This window comes from Protopterus annectens, chromosome 8.part0 (genome assembly GCF_019279795.1).
Source record: "Protopterus annectens isolate FY-2018-M chromosome 8.part0, PAN1.0, whole genome shotgun sequence".
In the NCBI taxonomy this organism is placed as follows: Eukaryota; Metazoa; Chordata; order Ceratodontiformes; family Protopteridae; genus Protopterus; species Protopterus annectens.
In genome coordinates this window covers 854,792,419-854,811,868 of record NC_056741.1, presented here as the reverse complement: position 1 = coordinate 854,811,868, position 19,450 = coordinate 854,792,419, and the positions used below count along the sequence as shown (strand labels likewise).

Sequence of the window (19,450 nt, the reverse complement as noted above, 5' to 3'; positions counted from 1 at the left end):
GATGACTGCAAAGTGGGAGTTATTGTTAATCCTTTCTCTGATACCTCCACTCTCCAACAAGAGCCCACACATAAATATCTGAAGCTTTGAAAATGGGCCAGACTTAAATACAAAAAGTGCAGTATTGTCACATTTGGTAAACAACCTCTTCCTTCAATTTACACTATTGAGAATTCCCTTCTACAAAATGAAGATGTAGTTAGGGACCTTGGAACATAGGTTGATAGCTTCCTCTCTTTCAGTCATCATATGACAACAGTAGTCAGAAATTTCTTCTACTTGGTCGTTATCATCATCATCATCATCGTCATCATTATCAACCCCCTTTTTCCCATTTTTATGCATGAGGTCGGGGTGTTGTTACCACTTCTATTGATTCGCTGCCACTCTCCTATTTTCTTCATTAGTCATGCCTGATAGTCACAGATCTTTTATCACACAACACATACATCAGTTTGATGGATGTCCTTGTTGTCTTTCACCTCCTTTCTTTCTCTCTTCCATATCTTCTTCACTGAATAATCTTCTGTTTTCCTGCACATGTGTCCAGACCATTATAATCTATCCTGTATGACAGTCTTTGCAATTGGAGCTACTTTGGCTTCTGCTCTGATGTTACCCTTTCTCTGTCTGGCCCGCATTGTGCATCCTACCACTCATCTCAGATGTTTCATCTTCATGACCTCTAGCTAACTGCCAAGGGAATATCATCCAGATCTAAAGTGGCAATCATTTCCTTATATTTAGCATTAGTAAAGCCTATTACTGAGTAAAACAACCACTTTGGGATAACCTTGCTAAACATATAAAACAACTAGGAAGATCTCACAGGTTCCTGATAAAGAAGATCAAAGGAGTGAAGATCCTGAGCCACCAAGAGAGTCTGGAAGTACTGTCCCTGTATTCAGAGTCTTATGGACTCTTGAGAGGAGGTCTATGCCTAGCTTTCTATGCCATCAGAATCCCCATTGTCCTGGACCTCCTGTATCTCTGCAAGTCAAATAATTCCAGTAATACCAACAGCAAAGTATTGCATTTTCACAATTGATAAAAAATATGTTAGGGAGACAGATTCGTCACACAGCACCTTCCCCACCTCTCAAAATGTCCCTGTAGGTCAAACAGTATGATACACAATCATCCCTCAAATAGAACATGGATGATTGGAGGGGTACCCACAAATTTACCCCATGTTTGACTGGCCTAGATCTCCCAGAGAAAGAAGGCATGGCTTGAGGATAGGTACTGGCAAGGTATAAATGGTGAAGAGGTTGAATTATCCCACAATTCCTATGATCCTATGATTCAGTGCAATGGCACTGAAGTATGTAACTGGCCAGAGAAAAAACTCCAAGATGTAAAGTACTAGCCAAGTTTGTGTCATGCTCTAAAACACCCTTATAAATGCACTGAATCTGGAAAAAAAAATATATATATATATGTATATATATATATATATATATATATATATATATATATATATATATATATATATATATATATATATATATATATATATACACTAGATATATATATATATATATATATATATATATACATATATATATATATATATATATATATATATATATATATATATATTCTGACTTATCATATGGGGAAAAAACAAACAATTTTAGTTTCAAGAATTTGTTGTTTTTTTTTTTTTTTTCAGAAAGTGATGGTACTATATCCAGCATTGTTGTTACTGGGATAGCTGACACCAGGGGTTTGGGGACTCCCTGGTATAATTGTGAATATAGCCGTTTGGGGTATAACTATGAATATAGTGGTTTGGGGCTCCCTAATATAACTATAAATATAGGAGTTTGAGTCTCCCTGGTATAACTATGAATGCAGGGGTTTGGGACTCCCTGGTATAACTGTGAATATAGGGGTTTGGGACTCCCTTGTTTAACTGTGAATACAGGGGTTTGGGACTTTCTGGTATACCTATAAATATAAATTTATATGAAAGTAGAAAACAGTACAATGGATGCATGTGGGTAGTTTTAAACTGTAGCACAGTACTAACACTGGCACAGTATTCCTGTCCTGACTGGTAACTGATCTGATGTTTGGGACCTCCATGCTCCAGATTTGTGTGAATGTCATCATAGTTTAGTTTTTTATTTACTTCCTATTGAACAGATGCTGAAAGGAGTTCCTACACATATTACTCTGCATTAGGTAATGCTAAAGACTGCTTTCTTAGTGTGTATATCATCCATTATTCTCCTGATTAACCTTGCAATGGAGTTTTTCTCTGGCCAGCCCTCTCCCCTAAGAGGTCAGCAGACATGCTCATCACTCCCCCACACCCGCACCCACCCCCAACAGCTACTCCAACAAATGGGCTGATAGTCAAATTAGAGACTTTGTTGGACATAGTCAAAACTTTATTCTTCTGTACCATGGAGCTGGCTAATTTTATGTATTTTTTTAATCTGTGAAACTGAGATTAAAAAGGATGTTTTATTACTGTGAAAGTTGTTTCCATTTAACTTTTCTGCTTCTTTACAGTTTTAACTATCTTCTTCTTCTTTTTCCCGGTTAGGGGTCGCCACAGGGGATCACCTGTCCCCTCATGATTGGCAGTGGAGTTTTACGGTGTTGAGTTGCCAGCTCAGCAACCAACCTTCCACAGAAGGCAAACACATGCACACACTCACACCTAGGGCCAATTTAGCGTATCCAATAGGCCTACAACATGTCTTTGGGATGTGGGAGGAAACTGGACCACCAGGAGGAAACCCATGCAACCACAGGGAGGACATGCAGACTCTGCACAGAAGGCACCCCAGCCGAGGATCGAACCGGAGAACCTCTTGCTGTGAGGCGGCAATGCTAACCGCTGCACCACCGTGGCCGCCCCTTTACAGTTTTAACTATATTACAAGTAAAATAGTTTATCCATTCTTGATTTAAAATTTGGAGCAGAGGTGGTTGCTTACTTGTATAAATGGGGCTCATTTTGACACCACCTGTGCCGGTATGAAATATGGCACAAGTTCATATGATTTTGAGTGTTGTGATGCTATTATGCCTATGTAGGCAATAAAGTATTATGAGTTGTGACAACAGGATATTTGTTATTAAATTGCCAGTTTACTAATATGATGCTCTTGGTTCATATTTCTTCATAGCTTGACTATTTTTGCTATTGTGTTTTAAAGAAGATGATCCTGGATTCTGATTTAATAAAAATGCATCTAGACCCTTTGGAAGCTATATGGTACATAAAAAAATGACTCAACTTTTTGTGCCCTGGACACAGCACTGGAATAAAATTAAGACTCTTTCAGGGGCATAAAAAGGCTGTTCCTTCTAAATGATTTGAGGTACGTCTGCATACTGTATGTAGTGAGGACTGCAAGTGAGAGAAAATCTGAGTGGCTAATCTAAGACTGACAAATAAAAATAAAAGAACATCATGAGGTTATGAATTAATTAATTTATTTATTTATTTTTACTTACATGGAAGAATTATTAATTTTTAAATCTCATGACCACTAAAAAGATGGTGTTCTTTAATTTGTATCCATTTATGACATTTTTTTTCTTTGATGATAGTGATTTCAAAGTCCGGGACCAGGAGACATTAATGAATTTACAAAATTGAGCAGTCCATCTAAATTTGTTCTCGGAAAGTGTCTATGCACATTTCACTTTGTATGTGATTTTGTGGGACCTAAATTGTGCACCCTAGTCATATACTGATGTTTGATTCCACTGAAGGCTTTTCTTAAGGGTTTAATAAACAAGGAATATGCTTTTAAACATGGGTTTCTATATCTGCTATGTAGTTTTTGTTAACACACAAATACAAAGAATGTCACAGACATTCACAGAGATCCTAATAAAATGCTGAATGCCTTACTTTACCATACTAATTCATTGTAAAAGACAGAGCATGTTTTTAAGGTTTCTTGTAGCATGCCTGCAGTGCCTAATTGCGACATGGTCTATAAGAAGTAATTCATGAACTTTTTTTATCATCTAAGCCTGTTCTGTGTTATTAGTCTATAAGAATAAATATTAGAGAAGACAAAATTCCATAAAATGTGCATTTCAACAACTGTATCTACTTGAGGCTATACTTTCTATGACTGTCTGTTCTGAGATACACATCAAAGTGACTGGACAAGTGGCTTCAGAAAATATTATGTAGGAAAGTTAGCCTGGGGTAGTAAGAAAAGAGGATTTTTTCAATCTGTTATTTTATGTCAGAAATACTGAATTTGATACTTCCTGAAAAAAAAAACAATCACCTTCTTTCTTCCTATGTCCACTGCAACAGAAAAAATATATTGTCCCACCTCATTTTTAGCACAGTCACTTTTTGCTGCAAGAAATTTTGTCTTCATGGCTTCCGAGTGTTTTGGTGGCTAGTCAGAGTTATTCTGCCATATGACTGCCTGCCTGGGAAAGCAAGACACTGTCTACGTGCTCCATAACTGTCCCTATCTGTATGTGATGCCTGCTGGTACTGGACTTGAGGGGACCAGACAATCTGATAACAAATCTCATGAGTTACAACTTCAACAGTGCAGATACAGTTGTTTTCACTGAACAAGGACTTTGATATAAGCGTACTTGAACCTATAGATGAGCAATGCTTAGGGAATGTTGAGAGTTACGAACTTGCAGTCTAGCCAGCTAACTGTTTTTCTTACTTTTTGTAGCCCCTGGAAAGCCAGCTTCTCTGAAGATTGAGCATCTGTCAGACACATCACTAATACTGAAATGGACACAGCCACATAACCCAAATGGGATTATCATTGGATACGAACTCCAATACCAGAAGGGTAAGTCTGCTTCTAGCGGTGATAGATTGCTTTCTATTGTTTGTTTTATGAGGACAGAAGCAGGGAAGAAGTGCATGAGTACAAGACTTCACTTTCCTAGTCTGGAACAATATACCTTGATTTTTCCATCACCTTTAGTAGTTGAAATTATGCCTTATCAATAAATAAATTCAGTGTATGTCAGTTTATCCAAGTTCTTTATCTGTAGGTAAAGCAGCTCCCTGCATATTGTATGACTTTGCCCATGAAGTTTATCATTTCCTTTTTGTTTATAGATGCTACTTCACTTTTACTTAAGAAGTTCAAAGAACATATTGTAAACAATATTTTTAATGTAGCATGGACCCAGCTTGGTGAGTAGCCGGTTTGTCATCCAGCAGTTTGTATTCCTTAATTACAGCATAAGGCACAATAGTTTGTAAAATCCACAGCATTAGTTGCACCAAAGTTCTTTTCTGTTGTGGTTTACTTCACAGAAGCAAGATTAACCAGCTCTGAGTTTTGCTAAACTAACTTCCTAAAAACATTCTTCTCAAAAAAGGACATAATAGTATTTTCTTGTGAGAATGGAGGAGCAGATGCCTCCCTCTGCACATCGTCCCGTATAAACTTCAAAATCAAACAGTCTCAGAAAACTTAGGGCACCACACTACAAATGCATACATACACACACACACACACACACACACACACACACACACACCCACACACACACACAGTGGAGAACTGGAAAACTATTATTCATTCAGTCTGCTAAAAGGAAATATGTTTCATTTAAGAAGACTTTCTTGCTGTGTTCCTTTTTGTCAAGTCAGCTAAATGGGATATACTTTGACAAGGTGAAAAGCTGCTGCAGTTGCCTATGTATATGCAGGCATACAAAATTCTGGATAAAAGAGAGTTTTAGTGTACAGGAATGGCATGATCAAAATGCAAAATATCATAACAGACTCATTTCATATTTCATATATCTATTTTTTATAGAATTCAGCTACATAGTCAGCAAAATAATGATCACGTTATCAAGAGTTTTACTAGCATAGCTATTCTGCTATTCTTGCTTCCCCAGTGAGAACCATCAGTGGTAGCCATGGGTACATTTATTATCAACCATGGATCATCTTATTTTATTAAATAATACCCATGGGAGGATGATCCAGCAGTCTGCTCAAAATGACATTTGCTGCCATCACAAATGCTGCTGTTATAAGGAAAGGTTTGGAGCAGCTGAGGTCCCATCTTGGATGTCAGCAGCTTGGGTGTAATTGCTAGCTTTGGTGATAACAAGTTATACAAGTGCACCAGGAGAACTGAACAACCAGAATCCAGGTCTTCTTTCTTTCAGATGTGGGGTGGGGCTTTGCACTGCCTGATTGCCAATTGATAGAGGTCAGGGTAACTGCAACAGGTATGCACATAGGAAGGTTAGATGCTGACATGCAGTAATAATGTGCAGCTGGAAACATGCGGGTGCTTCCTTCATTAAAATCATTACATATCAAATTTTAAAGACATGAATGGAATAAGATGTCAGCTAAAAATGGTCATATTCTTGCAGTATGTTGGTGCTTTAGACCTGTATTATAGCTGTCAGATCTAAGTGGACCAAAGTGCCAAAAACAGGAAATAGACAAGGTCCTAAAATGCCCAAATTCAGTGAAAATGAGACAGAAATATTTTTAAAGTGCAGCTATTACCCTACTTGGGTTAAAATCCTTAGTTAGGTCATACAGATGTCTTAATAAGAATGCAATTAAAAGGCAATTTGTTTCCATGTTTGGTTTTAAAAACACAGTAGCATATGATGTTTATTTTGTAAGGTTTGACTTTATTTTTATTTAATTTAGCTTATGCTTGCAAAGTTAGGATAGTTGTATTTAATTTCCCATTAAAAATATATGGCTATATAAATTATAAAAAATACATCAAAGGTAGCTAGCATATGACAAAAAACTTTGTTGAAATGACCAGCAGTACCACATTTGAACACCTCACATAATAACATTGTTAAATTCAGTTATATTGTGTAGGATGCAGAAGTATACAATATGAAAGAATAACAAAATGGTGAAATGACACAGACCTGATGTTATTAGAAGGATACAGATGGAATTTTAATAAACAATGACAAGTGGATCACCTGACTAATTTATTCATTTATTTATTTATTTATTTATTTATTTAATTTATTTATTTTACATTTGTTGACCAGGCTAGTCTAACTGGATATATGTCCATTTTCAGTAGAGGCCCGGGGAGAAAAGCTACATTACAGCATTATGTAAATTAAAAACAAAAATAATACATAAGAATACATATTTTAAAAAAAATAATTAGACATAGAGACCAATAAAAGTGAATATACATTACATAAGAGAATACAAAAATGACATGTTTATAACAAGATTAATATGTGAAAAGGCAATATTAGAGAGTAAAAACACAAACTTAATATAAAAAGACAAGACAGGGTGAGTTTTTTTTCTCTTTCTTTCAAGGGATGCATATTTTGTGCATGTGAAGATGGTGGATTGAGGAGGAAAAATTAGTCAGGATTAGTACAGGGGCAAAGCCATTGTAAAGGTAGATTCTTGGTTGCTTTTTGAAAAGTGGTGTGGATTCCAGGGATGTTAGTTTGGTAGGAAGCTTGTTCCAAGAATTACCAATGGTATTATTGAAAAGACAGTCTCCAGATTTGTTGTTAGATTTAAGGGTGGCAGCTAGTGACTTATTTGCTGAGCATAGGTTTGTTAGATTTTTATAAGGACTAATAAGGGTAGAGAGTATGGGTGTATTTGTAGGATGATACAGGACATTATGGATAATAGTTAGTTGTTGGAGAAGAAGTTGGTTTTGCAGTTCCAGCCATCCTAATTTTTTCAGATTTTGGCAATGGTGCGTACGGAATGGGGAACCAGTTGCAAATCTGGCAATGTTATTATAGGAGGTGGCCAGTTTGTTTAGGTTATTTTTGGATATGTTAGTATAGATAGGTGAGACATATAGAAGAGTGGAAATTAGGTGTGTTTGGGTGATTGTATTCCTGGCAGATGGAGTAAGGAAGGTTTTTAGCCTATAAAGCAAAGCAAGTTTTCTATTAAGTGATTTAATGGTTAAGTTTATGTGTGGGTCAAAACTAAGATTATTATCCATTGTTACACCTAAAAGTTTAGTTGTGGTATCAGGTACTATTACAATGCCATTATTTGATGCTACTGAGAAGTAGGTAGGGGTAAAAAGTAGAAGTTTGGTTTTCTTAGGGTTTAGGAGGAAGCAGCGTTTGGAAAATCTTCTGCTTAGTTAAATACTTATTGGGTGCTAGACTGTATTTCAGCCTGAGATGCTGCAGTACAGACTGCAGCATCTCAGCCCAGTGCCCAACCTTCAGCGAAGACACAGACTCATGCACCTACCTGCATGTCTTTCACAGTTCAGTCAATTGCAGGGAGGACATGCAGACTCCACAGAGAAGAAACTCCAGCCGAGAATCGAACCGGAGATCCTCTTGCTGTGAGCCGACAATGCTAACTGCTACACCACCATGACATTTGTAAATAAAGACATTCTCAGCTTTAATCTTTCAGTTGTGTGACTCTCATATCATTACAACTATGTGAGTCACTGCTTACTTTACCTCTTTCCCTGAAGTGATGTTAGAAACAATAAAATATAAGTGGGGCCCTCAAAAGAAACTTAAAATGGCTACCCTACTGATAGAAAAAATAGATTTCTCAAGCATTAATTACCAAACGTTCAAGACAACAGGATTAGAGCACCTCCACAGAAAGTCATAGTTGTACAGATGTGTTGGCAGTGATGCCCTTTTTGGAGTAATGTTCTCATTGATTGAGTTGGTGTGACTATGGAGTTGTTCTATATCATTTTTTTCAGGGATGGTCTACCCAGTTATTGTCAGTCAAACATTACATAGCTCATTCAAGTTCTGCCTTCTTTTAAACCTCATTTCTCCCCTGTATGTATTGTTCCCACAATTCCCATTTTTTCTATGTAATTTGCTCCTACCATTTTTTAAAAATCTTAATTCCAGTTGTTTTATCTCTGTTACTATATTCACTACTTCTAGTACACTTGGTTTAGACTTTGATTTCCATTTTTTAGTAATTGCTTTTTTGGCAGCCACCATAATTAGACTCAGCAAGGTTGTACTATGTTTAGACAATTCTAATTCTGTATCATAGCTCAAAAAATCATTTCCCTAGTTACACAGGTTTGCTCATCCACTATCTCTGACAGAATAGTCTGCAAGGAATCTTAAAAAGTCTGCCAACTCATTGCACTCCCAGAAAATATGTTCCCAGTTACCTCTTTTTTCAACATCACACCTCCAACATTTGCTGTCTACCTAAAGAAAAATTCTCTGGAGTCTACTTGGGGTATTAAAATATCTATGTAAACATTTCCAGGCAAAAATGTGAGAGACATTCATATATCCCCTCATTGTTTCTTTGTGAGGTGCTTGTCCAATCTCTGTTCCCAATCCTTTCTAACCTCCTCTGATTGATTCTTATAGTTATCATGCAATATTGTATATGGTCTACTAATTATTCCTTTTTTAACAGCAGTTTCTGGTCTAGATTCTACTAAAAACTCTTCAAGTGCTGGTCTTTCATGTAGGTTCCCTCTATTTCTTTCTCTTTGCCTATAGTCTGATATCAGTCCTTGATAGGGAATGCAATCTCTAACTTGCAGTCCAAATAAATTCTTGGTGTCTTCCTATTCCATTACCTTTCCCCATCTAATTATTTGCTCTCAATACCTTGATTCCTTTGCCAGTTTTCTCCAATAAATTCAAGTCCTCTCTTGCCTATTGTCTGTATTTGTAATTGCAGTCATCCCTGTTGAAAGAATCTCCTTTCTCTATTCCCATGTTTGCTTACTTCTTAGAATACTTTCTGCCACTTTATGCATATAATGTTTTGTATGATTATTGTTATTATCCTTAAAGCTCTGCATCCAAAATCCCAGAATCTCCTTGTTTCTTGAGTTTCTCCCCTGTTTCCTCATCGTCCCTTTCCACTTTGAATTATAGGTTTCTACTTATGCTATGCATAGGAGCCTTAACTGTGCAGCTCTGAAATACCCCTTCTGTTGGAAGAATCAGCTTATCCCACTTGAATCTTGCTGTCTTCCCCTCCCAGATAAAATCATTCAGCTCTTTCCTTCAGCTCTTTATTAATTGCTATCCATAACTTCTCCTTTGGTTGATAAAACTATGCCTGGCCTATGTGTAAGACTAAAGGGAGTAAAAACATTTTAACTACTTGTATCTTACTATCCATATCCATAACAGAGCTTCCAATTTATCATTTATTGTATTATCTTTTGGTTAGCCTCTTCCCACATATCATTAGCTGCCAGACCAGAATCATTTTAATCCATACTCCTAAATAATTCATTTTATCATGTCCCCATAAACATAATAAAAATAACAATGGAGAAAGAATACACCCCTGCCTTTTTCCTCTGCTCAAGAAGAAATTATCAGAGAGCACCCCACCCCTTTCATTTTCACCTCCGATCCTTCATATATTCTTCTAATCAACCTTATAATTTTATCAGGATATGCAAATGCTTCCATTGCCCTACTCATAAAGTCCCAGCATGCTCTAATCTTTTCTCTGCATCAAGACTCACTAACAGCAGTAGTATTTTCTTACATTCCACTTCCCTCTGGATCATCAGCGTTCTGTTAATGTTGTCAAATGTTTGCCTCCCATCCACAAAAACCACATTGATCCATATCTATCAATTTTGGCATCACTTTTGCCATTCTTTTATCCATTATAGACATAAGCATTTCATAATCATGGTTTACTATTGAAATGGGCCTGTTTAAAGCTGGATCTTATTGATCCTTACCCTCTTTAGGTATTACAGCTACCACCGCCTTCCTCCAGGATGTTGGTACTTCTCCTCCTCTTAAAATGCTGTTAAAACCTTTCAGATATTTATTAGTTTTTTTTTCCTTCCTAGCTTCCAAATTTCCATAGGAATGCCATTTTTCCTGGGAACTTACCTGTAGATTAGTTACACATCACCATTTTTGTCTCATCTCCTTCTATCCTGTTATTAATTGAGCCTCATCTACCTCTAACCTTGGCATATTTAATTCTTCCATAAACATTTCCATCTGTACCTTTTCTTGATTTCCATATTTCTCTGCTTTATACAGACTTTCATTGAATTTCCAAAATATTTCTAATACTTCTACAGGATCTCTTGTTACCTTCCTTATTATATGCGCCCTAAGTTTGGCGACGGACTTTTCTCTTTCTGCTGCTTGAGTTGTGCTAAAAGTTATTGTGCTCTAGAGTTATTATCAAGAACAGTTGGTTAACATCAATCTTTCTAAACTCATGCATATTATTGAGGTAATTCCTTATTTTCTGTTTAGCATTCTGCAATTACTCCTCTTCTTATTCTGTGTAATTTCTCCTGTTCTGCAATACTTTAACATTTGTCAGTCCCCCTAAATATTTTTTTACTTATTAACTATATCTCCCGATCTTTTATTTCCACCCTATTTTTAAACTCCACTTTAATTTTACCCCACTCCCTAGCTATATTTTCAGAAGAAATTTCTATCTTCTCTGCTAGCTCCTGAATAATTTCCACTAACCATTCCTTAAATTCCTCTCTTTCCAACAGATAGGTGGGAAAGCACCAGTGTCTCATTTTTATTTCATTGCCCTGTGTTTTTATTTTAGTTATTATTGGTGCATGATTTAAAATAGTTATTGGGTATGTATCTAGACCTTTGATTAAAGGCACATGTTCTTGTGAAATGTAAATTCTGTCTAGTCTAGCCCAGTTTTTGTATCTTGGGAAATTCATTTTGAACGCCTAGTGCTGAATTTGCATCTTCCATGCCTAACAGTTTTATAAATTTCTTCTAAAGTCTACCCTCCTTTGTAATACTTCACATCTGGGCCCCCCAAACACATTTTCCCTGCTGCAAATCAAATTCCAGTTCTCACCAGTAAGTAATATTCCTTGCTGAAAGCTGATTATGTCTCCCAGAATTCTCTTAAGCTCCCTTATAGCAGTTCTAGGTGGAATATAAATACATGCCATTGTAATCCTCCTCCCTTGCCAGTAGTCCCTTAATACTAAAAATGTACAATTATCTTTTTATCCTCTTCTATCACTATTGGAGCTCCTCTTATAATTACTATAAGTACTTCTCTTTTCCTTTGTCCCAGGTATTCCATTGAATAATCATCCTGAAAACCTTTCTTTATCAAATTCATATGTTCAGTTCTTTCCAGGTACGTCTCCTGTAGCATAACTATTTGCACTCTACATTTTTAATATATTTCACTAATCTTACTTTTTTGTATTTACCTATGAGACATTTGGCATGGAAAGACATTACAGAAAGCATCATTGTACAAGAAAGTTATTATTCCCACCTTTTATGTATAACAGCTTTTTTGTTAAATGTCGTTTCAGCTTTTGTGCTACATGCATAAACTTTTTGTTTTATTGAAAACCATCAAAAAAAACCTCAATATTCCACTAAAAATACTAACTTAATACTAACACAGAAGACTATGTACATCTTCAGATATTGATGTTTTACTCTCCTAATAGGAACAGATGTCCCAAACTGACAGCCACATGCATAGACTTCAGTTAACCTAAAAGAAAGGTTATCCATGCTAAGATGCATGGCACAGCCTGCGATTCTACTAAGTGCTGTCTTGTTTTGTCTAATCTGTATAGCTCTGCTAGCTGGGAAAACTCCTGAATGCTTTCAGAGAACATTATCTCTCAGCCAATTTCTCTTTTTTAGTCATTTTTTCTTTATTAGATTGTAGCCAATTTCTCTTTATCAGAGTGTCTTCATGGAGACATGAGGACCAGTTGCAGAATTGCTACTAAGCCTGCATTTATTTGCTATAAAAAACTTATAATATTCAATATTCTTTTTTATTTACTTGCTTTCTGTTAAAACTTACTTGATCAAGCTAAGGGCCTTAATCCAGTCATTCCCCCATGGAAGAATGTGAAAAAGCACATTAATTGTTCTTTCTTTATGCTCTTTTAACCAGACTTTTTTTTACATTGCAGTGCCTACATTTTTTAAAACTGAGCAAGGAGAAAGTGAGATGGAAGAATGAAAAAACAGGAATACCTGTTTGCAATAGTATCCCCATTATACTTAAAAACAACTGAGAAAATGTTACTTTATAGTATGCAAAGAAAATCTTGCACTATAAAAATAGTACTTTAAGAAAACATTTTGTTTTAGTTACAGTTAACTTGCTCTCTCCTCTTCCCCTCCTTTAAGTATTTTTCTGAAAATTAATGGCATGAAGTAGGACATATACTTTGGTTCCCCCACAAGTCCAACAACGTCAAAAAAGTCCAATATTTCCATATTTTTTCTTCTGTCATATTTCAGGTAATATTATTGCTTTGTAGTCCATATTTGGCAATTTCAAAGTTACTGGTATTATTCCTATTCATCTCCATCTCCCAGATCCTGTCTCTGCTTCATTTCCAACATACTCTTAATTTTTCTAGTCAACTTTTGTGCTCCCTTACTTCTTTCCATCATTTTCTGCTGAAACTTTGGAAATGGTTTCACTGGCATAGTCTCTCTGTGGTCCTTATTACAAGAAGAACAAGAAGTAGAATCTCCTTCTGTTCCACAGCTCACATTTTGTTGAACAAACTTTCATATATCCATCTTAGCATGCACCTCATAAAAAAAAAGATTTTGTCCCACCAGGCAAGAATATTTTGAAGATAGCTGGGCACAGCAGTTTGAATCTTGTGCCTGCTTCTCGACGTTTGCTGAATAGTGGAATAAATGTACTCCTCTTCTGCCTGGTGTATAATGAGTAATCATTCTTCACAAATACTCTGCTGTCTCCCACTTTTAGTACTTTGTCCTTCTCCCACAGTTTTGTCAGAATCAATTCTTTCTGCTGGTAGGATTGTATCTTTACTATTAAAGGTTTAGGTTACTTTCTCATAGCCAGGTTTGGAGCATATACACAATGTGTCCTTTCAATTAACAACTCCTGCTGTGGAATACCAGTCCAGTTTCTTATTTGTGCTTTCATAAAATTAATACAACATGTTCCTTCCAGCTTCTCTGGTACAGCTGAAAAATCTCAGGTTTTCCCTATGTGCTCTGCCCTCTAATTCTGTTTTTTTTTTAAACATCTCTACTCGAGCAGTCTCATATTCATCCAATCTTTTCTTCATTTTGACCTTTGATTTTTGCAGTTTTATCACCTCATCTGAATATCTGTTTAAAGCTTCTTCCAGTTTTTCCAACCTTTTGTTGTTTGAGTTGATATACACCATCAGGTGTTTCATTTGTTTTAACCAGGTGTGTATGCAGTTGTCTTATGCTTTCCTGTAGATTACTGGAAGTAAGTCATGTCTGGAGCTTGCACTGTTTTTTGCTGAACAGCTGTATCACTTTTCCCAGTTAGTGGTTTTTCCTCACTTTTTGTAGCTGATTTTCCTTCAGGTCCTCTGTATTTCTTTTTTCCATCCACTCAGTGCACTTACTAACCAGTTACTGAAATTTACCCAGAAACACAAAAGTCCACTGACCTTTTCTGCTATGTTTTTGTTTTCTCACTGGGAGAGCTAGAATTAAGCTGTTACTCAATGTACAGTCATTTTGGAAGTTCCATAAATACAAAAACCCTTAACCAAATAGTGAATAGGCCCACTTGAGGCTCCAACATACTGGATAACATGCTCACAAATATGGGGGAACGCTGCACGCCCCATGTATTGTCTTCCCTGGTAAGGTCTGACTATAAAGCTGTCCCCTTTGAAATAAAAATTAACTCCATAATCCCATTAAAATCAGTAACAGGAACTATTCTAAAGCAAATTACTGTTACTAAGTGATGGTTTGTCAAAATTCAATGCCCCTCCAAACCTTGAGAACAAACCAGCCTATGCTGAATTGCTTTCAGAAACTCTGTATAACTATGCCAATGGCTGCATAGAGGCTGCAGTACCTACCAGAAGTAAGCCCAGAACTAGCAGCAGAAACAAACCACCCTGGTGGCATCCCAAATGAAACAGAGTATACAACAAAAGGAAAGAATATGAAAAATATCAGGAGTGATAATTCCCATAAAGATAAAAAATCTCCCATCAAAGTAAATATGGAAATAAGAGAGCAAATTAGGTCAAGCAAAGCCAACCTTGAGGTTAAGATATCCTCCCAGGTAAAAGATAACCATAGGGCCTTCTACAACTATGTCAGAAACCTCAAAAGCAGCAAACAGCAATGTGCTGAACTTGTGATTTATGGTGCTGCATTCACCAAGCCTGTTGACATAGTAAACCTGTTAGTGGACAAATTCATTTCTAACATTACACCTCTCACCCCCAACCATACCCCCATAATACCATCAAAAATAACCCCTTCAACTGTAACTATGGAGCATGTACTGGCTGCACTCACTAAAGCAAAGAACATGGCCTCATCGGGCCCCAATAACATCCCAGAATGTCTCCTGAATAGTCTAAAATATGACTTTTTAGGACTCCTGGAGTCATTATTTCATTATAGTCTTAAAGCAGACTTTGTGCCACATGCATGGAGGACTGCAACAGTCATCCCCTTCATAAGGGAAAACCTTCAACATAATCTGGAAACTACATACCAATTAGTCTGACTAGTCTTATTTGCAAAGCCATTGAAATAATTATCATGGAAATTATCAACAAGGACATAGGACACCGCCAGACACTGAATCTATCCCAGTTTGGCTTTGTCAAAGGAAGATCATGCTTACTGAATCTGGTGGACTTCTTTGAAAAGGTCACTAAGGCAATAGATGAGGGGAAAACTGTCCATACTGCCTGCCATGATCTGGCTAAGGTATATGATACAATACTCCACTCGGACATTATCAACAAACTTACAGAACTAGGTATAAGACCCTTTATAACACACTGTATAATTAGCTGGTTCACTGAGGGGAACCAGGAGGTTTGAATCTGTGAGGTCAACTCCACAAAGAGGATGGCCACCAGTAGAGTCCCCCAGGGCTCTGTGCTAGACCCACTCCTCTTTGGCATCTACATCTCAGATGTCAAAGCCAATGTCAAAGGCCTCTTGCTAACCATGTTTGCAGATGATTGCAAATTGGGAACAATCATTGACTCTCCCTAATATGATATTACCCTTCAGGAAGGTCTAATACAGACAAATATTTGGTGCCAAACCTATGGCTTAAAACTCAGTACCAAGAAATGCATTATAGTACCTTTTGGGAACTCTGCCACCCCAGAAAGCAATGTCATCAACAAATGACCCTTAAAAGTTGATTCACTAGTCTGGGCTCTAGGAACTAATGTCAATAGTAACCTAGCCTTCGATCAACATGTGAACAAAGTAATAAGAAATTCCTTCTATTTTGCTCAATGTATAAGAAACAGCATGGCATCTATATCCAGAAAGGTCATCATTCCACTGTACTTGGACCTTATCAGGCCCGTCTTAGAGTTTAATGGCCCCTTTGGTAGATACCTGGCCAGACACATGCAGCAACTGGAACGTCCACAAAAGTTCCTTACAAAAAGAATACAGGGACTAAACACAATGTCCTAAGCTGATCACCTCAAAGTCCTGTCTCTTTACTCTGTATCATACAGACTTGTGACAAGTGATCTTTGCCTGACATACAAGGCACTCCTGGACCCTGTTTTGATAAATCTTTTGCAAATCCACAAAACAAACAGCATCAGAATTGCTAGATTAAAAGACTTGAATTGTGTTGCAACATAAATAGGAAATGTTGAAGAAACAGGTATGTTTCTCAGAAAATTCCCATTCTCTGGAACAGGCTCCCCATCCATGTGAAGCAGAGTTCCTCCTAATTGTTATTTAAGTGCAACTTGGACCAATGAATGGGTAATCAGAAATTCACCTCTGGTCTGGCTCATATGTCTCTGATGGACAGAGGCAGTCAGTAAATCACCCCTTATAAATCAAATATAAAATCAATTTGTGGGTCATTTTAGGTTGCATGGCTAGGCTTTTAAGGGCCCTAGTGGTCATTAGCCTAGTATATACCTAAGAACCTTTATCAGAGCTTTTCTCCTTGGGACCTCACTGAAAAGGGCCTCTCTGAGTTCATTCCGACTATTCCGGTAAACAAATGGATCACAAAAGCGAGACGTGAGAAAAAAGAGTTTTTGTGCTGTAGAAAGACTCGGTTATGAGAAGCCATCATCTAGTGCATGCGTTTTGGTATTATGCACACCTCCTAAGGAAGAGTTTCAAAGTAACCTGCCCATATGGAGTAATTTACTGCCCACTGCTCCACTCTGTGACTCTTCTCATTATTTGCAGTTCCTCAGCATGTCACTGCAGGCCTAAACTCACCAAGAAGTGAGAAGGCCTACGAAGCAAAACATGTGGTGAGCATAAGTAGTTAGCTGTTTTCTCCAGTGTGCGGGAAGGTACACTTTATTAGGGTGCGTGTGGGAAGATATATTTTATTAGGGTGTGAAAGGTCCATGGTAAGTTGAGCAGCATTAGAGAGAAACATTACAAAGATATTGTAAGAGAAGATATAATTGCTACTGGTATTTGAAAACAAAAAAAAAGCTAGGAAGGAAAGAGTGAGCTAAAATGTCTAGTCTTTGAATAAGCAAATCCATATTTGACCATCTTTTTCACTCTCTTCTAAATATAATACTTAAATATAGGTTTCTTTCTTGGAAATCTGTCAGTCATTAAACTATTTAAGGGTTAGACAATAATTTGTCTTCATGGCAAGATACAAAATTATTTTCATGAGTTTAAACAGACATCAGGGATCACTTTTTTGCAGGTTTCAAATAAAACTGTCTTACTTTTTTATATTGCGCATAGGCCTTGCATTCAACCTGCATTATATGTAATTCATACAGACTTAATACCCTACTGTCTGTGATTATCTTTAATAACTTATAGGAGACAGTTTTTCTGTAACTTGCCTTTAACGACTTTAAAGTCAACAACTTAATCTGTAATTTGAAAGTCATGTTCTCATTCAAATAACTTTAAGAAGAACATTGACAGTACAGTCAACATTTTGAAGCACTTAACTTGCATTGGGAACATGATTTATAAGTTAAAAAATATTGATAAGTATTGTTCATGTGGTTGCATTTAATCTTGCAAGATAAACTATGAAGTGCCCATTAAAAGGAAAATTGATAATTTGACTGCCATCTTTTTCAATGAGACTTGTATCCCATTCTAGGACTGTATCCTTCCCAGTCAAATCATTAGGTCTAATATTGTGTAAAGTAATTTTAACTTCAGTTATATCAAAGAAAGTAGGAGTTTCAAATTTAGATATGTTTCTGTCAGAGTTCAAACGTACTGATGTTTTCCATTCTACTGCAATACTAGCAAAATGGTGTACATTATATGCACAAACACTTCTAGGGGCAGAAGATCTTGCGGAGAGGTAAATCCAAGAGAATCAGTTATAACTCACTTTATTCTTCACAAACCAACTTAATGTCCTATCTGACTGTTACTATAGAACATCACAGAATCCATGTAGAATGTAGGGATGGTGCAGTGGTGTTGAAGTAGCATTGTCACCTCACAGCAAGAGGTTCTCCAATTCGATTCTCAGCTAGAGTGCCTTCTGTGCAGAGTCTGCATGTCCTCCCTGCATTCGTGTGAGTTTTCTCCGGATACTCTGGTTTCCTCCCATGTTACAAAGACATGCGTCTGGAGTTTTTTCCCCGGGCCTCCACTGAAAATTAGCTTTGTTCCAAGCCGGACTTTCCTGGTAAACAGATGTTAAATAAAATAAAAATAAAATATCATGGAAAATACAGACATCTGCATCATTACTAAAGCATGGTTCCTGTGCAGTGGTAGGACTCTTCCAGGGTTCTGTGTTTCTCACACATTCAAACCCTGTACTGAGGGTGCCTCTATAACCATTGGTGGTTTGTCCATATAGCTGCATGATGCCTTCACTTCTAGACTTATGCAGCTAGATAATGACCACAGTATTCCTTCACTTCCTATTAACTATAAATAAGACCCCTTATCAAATTTTGATCAACTATCAGACCAACTTCTATGTCATTCACAATCCACAAGGCATATTTAAATAAGCTTGAGTCTATTAGCATTGATCCAGACTGGGATACATGCAATGCTATATATAAATATACTTAATACTTACAATTCTTTATTAATGAAAACTAACTAGACAAGAGTGTATACTCCCCTATAAAAGGATCAAATAGATTGGACCCGATGATTACAGACATAGTACCATTATGCTTTGCTCCATTAACTGCTCCCTCCTTAGTTATACCTGCCCATCAAGCAGTGGTTGTCACTGTCCAACCACCTTCAAAGATTTCTGTAAGAAAAAAAATTACTTCAACTATATGATAACCTGAGGAGTTTTAACAATCCCCTCCCTTTAAAGATACAACAACAAACATTGCTGAATTTGTGAAGGGGTTCTATTCTAACCTCATTAGTGCAATGGGACATCAGTTCAGATCTGTAAAAAATAGAGTGCCAAGTTTAGGAATAAACCCATTTGATGGGACCCTAGCATAATAAGCTCTAGAACAAGGAAAACATCCCCTCTCCTAGTAACAAA

General features: G+C 36.8%; 1 protein-coding gene across 5 annotated transcripts in view; it reads left to right on the top strand.

Moving 5' to 3' along the window:
* The window catches only part of L1CAM (L1 cell adhesion molecule), a 2,005,704-nt gene that overhangs the window by 1,736,731 nt on the left and 249,523 nt on the right, over positions 1-19,450 (top strand). For all 5 annotated transcript variants that reach the window (XM_044080361.1, XM_044080360.1, XM_044080358.1 and 2 more), the window contains one exon: positions 4,686-4,808. In XM_044080361.1, the coding sequence (XP_043936296.1) occupies positions 4,686-4,808 (123 nt within the window). The remainder of the gene's footprint in view (positions 1-4,685; positions 4,809-19,450) is intronic.